This window comes from Capra hircus, chromosome 6 (assembly GCF_001704415.2).
Source record: "Capra hircus breed San Clemente chromosome 6, ASM170441v1, whole genome shotgun sequence".
Taxonomy (NCBI): domain Eukaryota; kingdom Metazoa; phylum Chordata; class Mammalia; order Artiodactyla; family Bovidae; genus Capra; species Capra hircus.
The window spans coordinates 85,500,844-85,512,160 of NC_030813.1; the positions used below are offsets into that span (position 1 = coordinate 85,500,844).

The 11,317-nt window shown below is 37.2% G+C and overlaps 1 protein-coding gene across 1 annotated transcript in view; it reads right to left on the reverse strand.

Annotated features, from left to right (window-relative positions):
- LOC108633190 (UDP-glucuronosyltransferase 2C1-like) overlaps positions 1–10,678 on the reverse strand; it is a 33,242-nt gene extending 22,564 nt beyond the window's left edge. The window contains exons 1-2 of the mRNA XM_005701834.3: positions 9,882–10,678; positions 249–397 (exon numbers count right to left, since the gene is read on the reverse strand). Coding sequence (XP_005701891.3) covers positions 249–397; positions 9,882–10,602 — 870 coding nt within the window. The 5' untranslated portion in view covers positions 10,603–10,678. The remainder of the gene's footprint in view (positions 1–248; positions 398–9,881) is intronic.

Below are 11,317 nucleotides of genomic sequence, written 5' to 3' on the forward strand. Positions count from 1 at the left end.
ACAACAACAACAACAAAAAAAAAAAAAAAACAGAAATCATCTTAAGAGATAAATACTCATAGCTGGGTAGTGAAAATCCCCTGGAGAAGGGAATGTCTATTCCACTCCAGTATTCTTACCTGGAAAATTCCATGAACAAAAGAGCCTGTTGGGTTACAGTCCATGGGGTCGCAAAGAGTTGGATATGACTGAGTGACTAACACTTCACACTTCATTCATGTAGGACAATAATAAGCACATTTAATTACCTTAGGTAGGGGCTTTGCAGGCTTACAGTGCAGTCCTCCAACAAATTCAGTATTAGGCAAGTAAGGTTGAGGAAATTCAAAATCCCAGTAACTTCGAAACAACCACATGTCAGCTTTCCCCATAATCTCACATAGTGTGGTAGGTTTTCCTGAATAAAAATGAAGGATAATAGAGGGAAAGGAATCTGATATGTTAAATGAGAGATATATCTCCACCTTATTTTCTAAGTAAATTCTTAAAGATCAATACTGAGCCTATGCAACCCAATGTAAATCAATTGGCCTTTTCCCCTGAAGAGTACATGATAGTCAATATGAAAAAGTAAGCATAGATTTAAGTATGTAACAAAACGAAAAGCATGTTGCTTTCTCTCCGTCAATGGAGTCTTTCGTCTCGAGCTAAGCCTAAACCCATTCATGTGCTTCTACTAAGTACAAGAAACACGCAGCAATCCTCAGCCTTCCGAGATGGAGTCGCACCTTCTTTTCTGGAATTCCAATTCATCTCATCATCATTGCTCCAAAAGCCTCTGATTATGTTGAAAAATAACTTGTGCTTTACCCATCTTTTATCTACTGTTTTCAAGAGTGCTATCACAACTAATTACATTCTGAGCACTTTTAATACAATTTTTAAATTGATTGTCTCCTTTGCTATAGTTAATGAAAGTTCTTATTTTACAAGATTTTATCCTCATTGGTGAAGATATTTCACTGCATAATAATCTGGTGGTGAAATAGTTTCTATTTTATAATGAAGCTTACCCAGAATTTTGGTGTCTTTTTTAAAAATTTTATTTTTACTTTATTTTACTTTACAATACTGTATTGGTTTTGCCATACATTAACATGAATCTACCACGGGTGTATATGAGCTCCCAATACTGAAGCCCCCTCCCCTCTCCCACCCCATATCCCCTCTCTGGATCATCCCCATGCACCAGCCCCAAGCATCCTGTATCCTGTATCGAACATAGGCTGGTGCTTCATTTCTTACATGATAGTATACATGTTTCAATGCCATTCTCCCAAATCATCCCACCCTCTCCCTCTCCCTCTCCCTCAGAGTCCAAAAGTCCGTTCTATACATCTGTGTCTCTTTTGCTGTCTTGCATACAGGGTCATTATTACCATCTTTCTACATTCCATATATATGTGTTGGTATACTGTATTGGTGTTTTTCTTTCTGGCTAGCTTCACTCTGTATAATTGGCTCCAGTTTCATCCATCTCATTAGAACTGATTCAAATGCATTCTTTTTAATGGCTGAGTAATACTCCATTGTGTATATGTGCCACAGCTTTCTTATCCATTCATCTGCTGATGGACATCTAGGTCCTGGCTATTATAAACAGTGCTGCAGTGAACATTGGGGTACATGTGTCTCTTTCAATTCTGGTTTCCTCGGTGTGGATGCTCACCAGTGGGATTGCTGGGTCATAAGGTAGTTCTATTTGCAGTTTTTTTAAGGAATCTCCACACTGTTCTCCATAGTGGCTGTACTAGTTTGCATTCCCACCAACAGTGTAAGAGGGTTCCCTTTTCTCCACACCCTCTCCAGCATTTATTGCTTGTAGACTTTTGGATCGCAGCCATTCTGACTGGTGTGAAATGGTACCTCAATGTGGTCTTGATTTGCATTTCTCTGATAATGAGTGATGTTGAGCATCTTTTCATGTGTTTGTTTGCCATCCATATGTCTTCTTTGGAGAAATGTCTATTTAGTTCTTTGGCCCTTTTTTTTTTTTTTTTTTGGCCCATTTTTTGATTGGGTCATTTATTTTTCTGGAGTTGAGCTGCATAAGTTGCTTGTATATTTTTGAGATTAGTTGTTTGCCAGTTGTTTCATTTGCTATTATTTTCTCCCATTCAGAAAGCTGTCTTTTCACCTTGCTTATAGTTTCCTTTGTTGTGCAGAAGCTTTTAAGCTTAATTAGGTCCCATTTGTTTATTTTTGCTTTTATTTCCAGAATTCTGGGAGGTGGATCATAGAGGATCCTGCTGTGATTTATGTTGGAGAGTGTTTTGCCTATGTTCTCCTCTAGGTGTTTTATAGTTTTTGGTCTTACATTTAGATCTTTAATCCATTTTGAGTTTATTTTTGTGTGCGGTGTTAGAAAGTGATCTAGTTTCATTCTTTTACAAGTGGTTAACCAGTTTTCCCAGCACCACTTGTTAAAGAGATTGTCTTTTCTCCATTGTATATTCTTGCCTCCTTTGTCGAAGATAAGGTGTCCATAGGTGTGTGGATTTATCTCTGGGCTTTCTATTTTGTTCCATTGATCTATATTTCTGTCTTTGTGCCAGTACCGTACTGTGTTGATGACTGTGGCTTTGTAGTAGAGCCGGAAACATGTGCTCCATGTCACTGATAGGAGGAAACCATAGCTATCTGGTTTCTCACCACATGACTTTTTGAATATTCTCCTTGATGTTCTAAGTGTGCTAAAGTTTTGATTAGAAAATATAAGGGATTTGAACTTCTAGGATGATGCATCTGCATAAGAGATCAAAGCAAATCTCAGTAAATGAGAGATTTTATTCTGGTAATGACAATATCCAGTTTCATACTGAGTACATATCTTTTGGAATATGTACATAGGTTTTACTTTGTCATTTATTTTTTTAATTTACTTTTGAGCTAAAATACATTGAAGTTAATTGCTAACTGGGAATATTTCTGTCTAGTAGAAAATATCATCTCCCAAATTACAATTTTATTGCTCTATAGAATATTTTTTGACCATTGTTTTGTCTAACCTAGGACTTTTATTCTAAAATTCCTTTATCCTCTGAAAGGTTTATAAAGAGCTTCTCAATTTTTTGTAATGAATGCTGTCTTTCTTGTTTTTATTTCTCATCAATTATTTGAACATATCTATGACATGTTTTCGGAGAAGGCAATGGCACCCCACTCCAGTACTCTTGCCTGGAAAATCCCATGGGTGGAGGAGCCTCGTGGGCTGCAGTCCATCGGGTCGCTAAGAGTCGGACACGACTGAGTGGCTTCACTTTCACTCTTCACTTCCACTTTTCACTTTCCTGCATTGGAGAAGGAAATGGCAACCTACTCCAGTGTTCTTGCCTGGAGAATCCCAGGGATGGGGGAGCCTGGTGGGCTACCATCTCTGGGGTCGCACAGAGTTGGACACTACTGAAGTGACTTAGCAGCAGCAACAGCAGCATGTTTTAATGAACAATTTTATAAATTATGTGTTATATTTTTAAAGTTTGAAAAACATACTTGCAATACATAACATAATGAGGATTTTAAATTCTGACTAGCTAAATTATATCTATATCTTAGAGCATTTTAACATTTATGAGAGTAAAAGAAATGTGGTTCTTCTATTTATCAAGTTTTTACTCTTCTCAGATTATTGATATAGTCCACCAATATATATATATATTCTAAGTTGCTAATAACTATGGAAGAATCAGGGACAGAGTAATACCCTATCAATAAGGCATCACTCAAAAAGATGTTCCTAAACTGAGTGTCAGACTGCTGGGACCAGAAGTAAACAAACAAGTTCAACCAAGTTGTAGATCAATCAAGGCTTAATCCATGATCAGAAAATGCAATCTAGATGAAATTTTAAGTTATTTTTTTCTTAGTGTTGCCTTTTGTAGCTTGAACTCTCAACATGGATGTGTGATGGTTTCTGCCCACATTTTATAGGGCCATGTCTAGAGATATAAGCACTTGTTTTTGTCACAAAATGCCCAGAAGAAGTTTCAGTGCAACATGCCAACCTTGATTAGGTCATATGAATTGTTTTTAACATATTACATGTTGCCAGGCAGCACAGTTCATTAGAAGCACTCATATTGTTTTTGAGTTGTTGAATAATTTCTCAGAAGAAATATTGAATAGATACTCAAAAAAGGAAGTGGCTATATAAAATAAGAGATCATAGCTATAATTTTTTTTAACTTTTTAGGAATAAACACAATTTTTAGTAATGATAGGGTATTAGAGATCCATCTGTTAAAATCAGTAACAAGAAAAATAATAAAAATTCATATGAAAATGAAAAAGTTCCAAATGGACAAATCATTCCTGAGAAATAAAAAGCTGTAGGCATTACTCACTCTAATTTTAAAGAATATTATAAAGCTATAGTAATCAAAGCAATACATAGGTTTAAAAACAGTCACCAGGTCCATTAGAATAGAAGCAAAGGCCCAAAGATAAACTGATGCATATGCAGTCAACTAGTATTTCACAAGGGAGCCAAAAATATTCAATGAACTCACTCTACTACAAAATTATATCAAAATAGACCAGGCTTAAATATAAGACCTAAAGCCACAAAATTCCTCAAAGAAAACGATGGGAAATAATTTTTGACATTCATCATGGCAGTGAATTTAAATATGACACCTAAAATATAAGGAACAAAATTAAAAATGAACAAGTGAAACTACTTACAACTAGCAGTTACCGTACACTGCACAGAAAAAAAAAAAAAGATCAACAAAACAAGAAGGCAGCCTATGAACATAGAGAAAAATATTTGCAAACCATAAGTCTGTATGTGTGTTGTTATTATTGTTCAGTCACACACTCATGTATGACTCTTGGTGACACCATCAACTGCAGCACTCCAGGCTTCCCAGTCGTTCACCATCTCCCAGAACTGATTCAAACTCATGTCCACTATATTTGGTTGGTGATGCCATCCAACCATTTCATCTTCTGTGGTTCCCATTTCCTCTTGCCTTCAATCTTTCCCAGAATCAGGGTCTTTTCTAACGAGTCAGCTCTTTGTATTAGGTGGCCAAAGTATTGGAGCTTCAATTTAAGCATCAGTCCTTTCAATAAATATTCAGGATTGATTTCCTTTAGGATTGAAAGGTTGGATCTCCTTGCAGTCTAAGGGACTCTCAAGAGTCTTCTCCAACACCACAATTCAAAAGCATCAATTCTTTGGCTCTCAGCCTCCTTTATGGTCCAACTCTTGCATCCATACAAAACTACTGGAAAAATCGTAACTTTGACTATATGGATCTTTGTTGCCAAAGCAATGTCTCTGCTTTTTAATATGCTGTCTAAGTTGGTCATAGTTTTTCTTTTAATTTCATGGCTGCTGTCACCAGCTGCAGTGATTTTGGAGCCCTGCAAATGAGGGCTCCAAAGAAAATATGATCTCTCACTGTTTCAATTTTTTGCCCATCTATTTCCATGAAGTGATGGGACCAGATGCTATGATCTTCGTTTTTGAATGTTGAGTTTTAAGCCAGCTTTTTCATTCTCCTCTTTCACCTTCAGCAAGTGACTCTTTAGTACCTGTTCGATTTCTACCATATGGGTCCTGTCATCTGCATTTCTGAGGTTATTGATATTTCTCCCAGAAATCTTGATTCCAACTTGTGTTTCATCCAGCCTGGATTTCACATGATGTACTCTGCTGCTGCTGCTAAGTCACTTCAGTTGTGTCCGACTCTGTGCAACCCCACAGACGGCAGCCCACCAGGCTCCCCCGTCCCTGGGATTCTCCAGGCAAGAGCACTAGAGTGGGTTGCCATTTCCTTCTCTAATGCAGGAAAGTGAAAAGTGAAAGTGAAGTCTCTCAGTCATGTCCTAATCTCAACGACTTCATGGACTGCAGTCTTCCAGGCTCCTCCATCCATAGGATTTTCCAGGCAAGAGTACTGCAGTGGGGTGCCATTGCCTTCTCCGTAATGTACTCTGCATATAAGCTAATTAAGCAAGGTGACAATATACAGCTTTGACAGACTCCTTTCCCAATTTGGAATCAGTCCGTTGTTACATGTCCGGTTCTGACTGTTGCTTCTTGACCTGCATACAGTATTCTCAAGAGGTAGGTAATGTGGGCTAGTGTTCACTTTCTTAAAGAATTTTCCAGTTTGTTGTGATCCACACAGTTAAAGGCTTTGATATAGTCAATAAAACAGATATAGATGTTTTTCTGGAATTCTCTTACTTTTCTAGGATCAGCAGATTTTAGCAATTTCTGCTGGATCTCTAGTTCCTCTGCCTTTTCTAAATCCAGCTTGAACATCTAGAAGTTCTTGGTTCACGTACTGTTGAAGTCTAGCTTGGAGAATGTTCAGCACTACTGTCCTAGCCTATGAAATGAGTGCAAAGTGAGCAGTAGTTTGAACATTCTTCAACAGTGCCTTTCTTTGGGTTTTGAATGAAACTGACCTTTCCCAGGCTGTGGCCACTGCTGAGTTTTCCAAATTTGCTGGCATACTGAGTGCAGCACTGTCACAGCATCATCATCTTTCAGGATTTGAAAGAGTTCAACTGGAATTCCACCACCTCCACTAGCTTTGCTCATAGCAATGCTTCCTAAGGCCCACTTGACTTTTCATTCTAGTATGTCTGGCTCTCTGTGAGTGATCACACAGTAGAGATTATCTAGGTCATGGAGATCTTTTTTGTATAGTTCTTTTGTGTATCCTTGCCACCTCTTCTTAATATCTTCTACTTCTGTTAGGTCCATACAATTTCTGTCCTTTTTTGTGCCCATCTTTGCATGAAACATTCCCTTGGTATCTCTAATATTCTTAAAGAGATCTCCCATTCTATTGTTTTCCTCTGTTTCTTTGTATAGATCACTTAGTAGGAGTTTCTTATCTCTCACTTGTATTCCTTGGAACTATGTATTCAGATAGGTATATCTTTCATTTTCTCCTTTGCCTTTTGCTTATCTTTTCTCAGCTAAGTGTTACCATCTAAAATATAGGGAGAACTCATAAAATTCAATACCACAAAAAAAAAATTCCTTAAAAAATTAGCTGAAGACCTGAATAAACAATTTTTGAAGAAAAGATTCAAATAGTTAATAAGAATATGAAATAATGCTCAGTGTTACTAGCCACCAAGAAAATTCAAAGCAAAGCTACAAGGAAGTAACATCTTGTACCTATTATGATGGCGATCATCAAAATGATAAGAGACAAGAAATGTTAGTGAGTAGGTAGTTAAAAGAGACACCTTAACACTGTTAATGCAAATGTAAATCAATATAGCCAATATGGAAAATGTAATGGTGATTCCTCAAAATTTAAAAATAAAGCTAACGTACGATCCAAAATTTCCACTTCTGGATATAATATAAAAAAAGAAAAAGGAAAACAAACAAACAAAAAACAGATCACTGCACTCTCAGGCTCATTGAAGCATTGTTTACAATAGCCAGAAACATGGAAACAACTTAGGTGTTTATAAATAGGTGAATGTATAAAGAAAACATGATGACAGATGGAGTGGAATATTATTAAGTCATGAGTAACAAGGAAAACTTGCCGTTTGCCTCAACATGGATGGACCTTGAGGATATGATGTTAAGTGAAGTAAGATAGGCAAATATATCACTTATATATGGATTCTAAAGAGAAAACAAAACAAAAACTACAACAAGCTATAGACACTGAGAAGATTGGTGATTGCCAGATGCTAGGGTTGGGTCATGGTCACAATAGGTAGGTGAAGGTGGTCAAATGGTACAAAGTTCCAGTTCTAAAGTAAGTAATTAGGGAGTGTAATTTACAATCTGGTGACCCTAGTCACTAATACTGTATTACATTTGAAAGGTACTAAGAAAATAGGCTTCCCTGGTGGCTCAGAGGTTAAAGTGTCTGCCAGCAATGTGGGAGACCTGGGTTCAATCCCTGGGTTGGGAAGATCCCCTGGAGAAAGAAATGGCAACCCACTCCAGTATTCTTGCCTAGAGAATCCCATGTATGGAGAAGCCTGGTGGACTATAGTCCACGGGGTTGCAAAGAGTCGAACACAACTGATTGACTTAACTTCCAAGAAAGTAGATATTAAGAGTTCTTAAGTAAAAGCCATTTGTATTTATGTGTAGTGATGGATATTATCTAGAGTTATTGTGGTGATTATTTCACAATATGTACAAATATCTAATAAGTTTGTTGTAAATCTCTTTTGAAACAAAATTATTTTAAAGCAAGACAGAAAAACTTTGCATAAAAATTTACTGCCAGTTGAGGCACTCCTTGTTTTAGTCTTCAATGTGCGTCTGCATTATACATTAACTAGATTCCCTTAGAAGACACAGGAAAGCTTGCTTACAAAAAAGAAAAATTTTCTTCCTTGCACCAGCAAGGTAACTCTTTAGGAGGTAATATTCCTTCCTTAACCTCTTCAGGGGTCACAATGACCCACTACTCATTTTTTAGGACTACATAAACTGGCAATCAAATGTGATGTATAACCCTTTCTCTCAAAATCTTATATGACAATTCTTTAACTTCTAATGGGCAGAACATTCCTCAGAGATTCCTGACAGATTTTCTCCAGGGTTATAATCCTCAGATTGGCTCAAATAAAATTTTCCATTTCTTTCATAGGTTGACTATTGATTAACATTTTTGTCGCCAACTGCAACTAATACAGTGTTGCTGCTGCTGCTGCTGCTGCTGCTGCTGCTAAGTCGCTTCAGTTGTGTCCGACTCTGTGCGACCCCATAGACGGCAGCCCACCAGGCTCCCCCATCCCTGGGATTCTCCAGGCAAGAACACTGGAGTGGGTTGCCTTTTCCTTTTCCAATGCATGAAAGTGAAAAGTGAAAGTGAAGTCGCTCAGTCCTGTCTGACTCTTAGCGACCCCATGCACTGCAGCTCACCAGGCTCCTCCATCCATGGGACTTTCCAGGCAAGAGTACTGGAGTGGGGTTACATGCTAATAATAACTCAAAAAAAAAAAAAAAATCTATCTGAAAGTGAAAGTGAAACTCGCTCAGTCGCGTCTGACTCTTTGTGACCCCATGGACTATATAGCCCATGGAATTCTCCAATCCAGAATACTGGAGTGGGTATCCTTTCCCTTCCCCAGGGGATCTCAAAAAAATCTAGCTAAAGAAAATATAAGAAAGATTCTGCTTTCTCATGGGTAATTTATCCCTTATGCAAAACTTCCTTAACATAATCACATAATCACCTTAACATAATAAAAAATAAATTATTCAAAAGGAAAATAGAAGGGATAAATGGACTTGATAAAATAGAGAAAAATTTTGTACTCAGGGTCAAAAGTCACTAGTTGACCTCTAATGCAATTTTAAATAGAACAACAAGAACAAAACACTGAGGTGAGTTTAAAAAAAAGTTAGAAATATGATCCTTCAAAAAAAAAAAAACTTCTTGTTTTAACACTTTAGAAGACAAGAGAAAATGAAACCAAACTACATTATTTATTTTCTATTTTCAGGTTTGCTTGCATTGCAAACCTGGCCACCAAGTAATCATTACTTTATAGAAAACAAATATAAAGCCTTAGAAGGTGCAAGTTAATCAGAAAGAAAGTAGTCTGCTTAAGAGCAGAAGTGAAAAACAGAAAACAAATCCAAGGTTAGAGAAATCAAGCACACTGTCCGATTTGGGTTCTCCAGACACTCCAAAATATTATGCATGAGTATAGAGAATATTTCTTCTTGGATATATTATCAGTATTTAATCATATAACACAAAACCATAAAAAGGCATGTTATTACTTTTAAAATTCAAACCAGTGTAGCCACAGAAGCTTGGATCTTCTTCACCTAAAATACTTCTTGTAAGTTTTCATACAGTCAGATAAATATTTACATTTTTCATAGTATATAAGAATACTTACTATATACACATTTCTCTTACCTAAGACCTTGCTGTAATATTCATCCCATTCTGGAAATACATAATATGAATATATTATGTCATTCACTGTATATAGTAACCAGTTCTCCAGCCTCTGTATAAAAGTCATGTTGTCTGTCAGTCTTGATGTGATACCAGGAACATATGAAGAAGGCATAGGAAGCCCAGCACACAGTCTTTCAATGACATTCCCAGAGAAAAACCGAAAAGTGTATATAAATGGAATATTCAGGAGTTCAGCCACCAATTCCCCACAAAATCTTAAAGGGTCGGCAATACATACATCAAACTTGGCTGCCTGTAGCCTGCTGAGTAACTCCTTGTTAGTGACAGCACTGTCACACACTCTTTTGGTTGTTAATAAAAATTTTCTGCCTATGTTTGCCAGTTTTATTTGCATTTCCCACCATGAGAACTTTGACATGTCAAAAGAAGCTTCATAGAGAATGGTACTGAGCTCTTCCATGGAAGTTTCTTTAGTTACCGAAAGTTGGAGGATCTCCACATTATAGGGAACCTTGGTATGATCAATCAGAAGACTTGGTGAAGGTATCAAGACAGTTATCTCATGCCCACGATGGTGAAGCTCTTCTAGAATAACTTGTAAATTAATCCAATGACTAAAATCTGCAGGCCATACAAGAACTTTGCCCGTCCTCCCAGAGTCAAGGAGACATAGCTGCAGCACGAAAAGGATGCAGAAGCCTTTCACAGTCTTCATGGCTACTTCCTGCCTAAATTAAATCTGGGCTTAAGTCAAGTGCATGAAACTCACAATCCAAAGATCTCTCCTTAACTTTCTCGATCAGTTCATAGTAGGTTGGGCTGAACTTTGAATTGTGTACTTTGTATTATGGATTAAAATGAAAAACAACAGCTTTGATGGAAGAAAAAAAAAAAAAAAAAACACCTCTATAAACTCAACCCCTCAGTCAAAGGCATCAATCTTCAACATTCAGCTTTCGTTGTAGTCCAGCTCTCACACCCATACATGACTACTGGAAAACCAATAGCTCTGACTAGATGGACTTATGTTTTGCAAAGTAATGTCTCTGTTTTCTAATATGCTCTCTAGGTTGGTCATAGCTTTTCTTTCAAAGAGTAATCATCTTTTAATTTCATGGCTGCAGTCACCATCTGCAGTGATCTTGGAGCCCAAAAAAATAAAGTCTGTCACTGTTTCCATTGTCTCCCTATCTATTTGCCATGAAGTGATGGGACCGGATGCCATGATCTTTGTTTTTTGAATGTTGAGTTTTAAGCCAACTTTTTCACTCTCTTCTTTCACTTTCATCAAGAGGCTCTTCAGTTCCTCTTCACTTTTGGCCATAAAGGTGGTGTCATCTGCATATCTGAGGTTATTGATATTTCTCCCAGAAATCTTGATTTCATCTTGTGCTTCTTCCAGCCCAGCATTTCACATAAGCAGGGTGACA